This window comes from Volvox carteri (genome assembly GCF_000143455.1).
Source record: "Volvox carteri f. nagariensis unplaced genomic scaffold VOLCAscaffold_358, whole genome shotgun sequence".
Taxonomy (NCBI): domain Eukaryota; kingdom Viridiplantae; phylum Chlorophyta; class Chlorophyceae; order Chlamydomonadales; family Volvocaceae; genus Volvox; species Volvox carteri.
Genome location: NW_003307888.1, coordinates 1 through 1,618, shown reverse-complemented (window position 1 = coordinate 1,618; position 1,618 = coordinate 1). Strand labels below are relative to the sequence as shown.

General features: G+C 52.9%; 1 protein-coding gene across 1 annotated transcript; it reads right to left on the bottom strand.

Annotated features, from left to right (window-relative positions):
- Nucleotides 1-414: 414 nt before the first annotated feature.
- VOLCADRAFT_101097 (uncharacterized protein) lies at nucleotides 415-1,032 on the bottom strand (the record flags this gene model as incomplete). Its single annotated transcript, XM_002959550.1, has 1 exon — nucleotides 415-1,032. The coding sequence occupies one exon, from the start codon at nucleotides 1,030-1,032 to the stop codon at nucleotides 415-417; it is 618 nt and encodes a 205-aa protein (XP_002959596.1).
- Between the last annotated feature and the right edge of the window lie 586 nt (nucleotides 1,033-1,618).

Below are 1,618 nucleotides of genomic sequence, written 5' to 3'. Positions count from 1 at the left end.
GACGCTATGAAGTGGGAACCTGGACGCCTGGCAAGAATGCTGGAACGTATATGGTCTCACCGCAACTCTATCGTTCCCTTTGGTCGTTAGTATACTTCATTACTTGTTTCGTTGGAAGTGCGAGGTAGGATGGTGCTTATAGGCGATTTGGCAGCCCTTGAGCCCTCGGCTCGTACTAGGGTGGTTTGCAGGTACGGGGAACGCACCCACGACCATGTAACAACAACAACAATATATACCCCCCTTAGAATGCGAAGCCAACCTTGCCAAGTGTTGTTACTTCCAGCCAGTTGCCAGACGGATACAGACACCAGTACGCTAAATTCAAACCCAACAATCTGCGTCAGGAATCTCAATAGAACGAGAGTCCCAAGTACTCAGGGGTACGCAACGGCCCTCAGGCCCGAACGGAGGCTATGAGAGAGCTATGTTGCACTTGAAGGAAAAAAGAGCAAGATTCCAGAGGAACCGAGCGATGGCAACAGAAGAGGGGTAGAAGCTGCGAACGTCTGAACCGTCGGTGCGAGGGCGCTTCTTGACAGAGGCATCGAGGGGAGTGGAAGGGGTGGCGGTGGAGGGGTCGGCGGCGGGGCCGGCAAAGGGGCCGGGAGGAGCGGAGGGGCCAGCGGACAGGCCGGCGGACGGATCGTTGGAGGGAGCAGCAGGGGGAGCGGCGGAGGGGGTGGTGGAAGGCCCAGGCTGCGGGCTGGGCGAGGGAGGCATTCTGGAGCCTCCTGCAGCCGCCTCCATCAGCTTCTTATAGCATGCTCTGACGTGCTGAGAGCAAACTTGTGACGGATTCTTAGCGCTAAGGATCTTGTTGCAGCGGACGCATTGGAGCCACACAGCGCCAGTTGTCAGCAGGACGTTGAAACGAACCCACCACGACGCGCGCTGCTTTGCCTTAGCTTCTTTGAGAACATTAGCGTAGGCAGGGGCGTCTAAATTCTTGTCACCATACTTGCAAACTTCAATGTTGTCGGGCTGATGGTCAGGTTGCTTTGTGTCAGGCTTGTCCGCTTGATCTGCCATAGCTGACCCGGAGTAAGATCTATAGGTAAGGTACTAATATGCGAGTATTATAATGCACAAGCCTCTATTTCTGGCGATTCTAATGCAGGATCCAGGCTGTCATACAGCTTTCTCATTCTAATCCCAGAAGCAGGCCCTTCTCATTTATAGGGTGATTTCTCATTAGAATTATTCTACGTTAGAATTATATTTCTAATGGTCGGCACAACCCTACCCATAGCACAGGAGTTCAGCTGCACAGTCCGGCGCCAACATTCCACGTTGTGTGCGCCAAAGCGCTACGACAAACAACCTGATAACATTACATTAAGCCAGCATTCCAATTGGAATGCTTTTGAGTCGACTTGGACTTCTGCGCAAGAATTGCTCCTATGCACTAAGACATTTTGTCGCATGTGCAGAGTTACGTGGACTTGTGCCACAACAAAACAATGAAGACTGCAAACTTTCTCAGAATTGTGCATACTGGCTTGGGAATGCGGTACGGCATGATGCGGCCAGCATGTTAACCCCCAGTAGTGTAACGCCGCTAAGGCGGCCCTCGGCTCACCGGGCCAACGGTCATCGTACCAACGGTACATCCAAG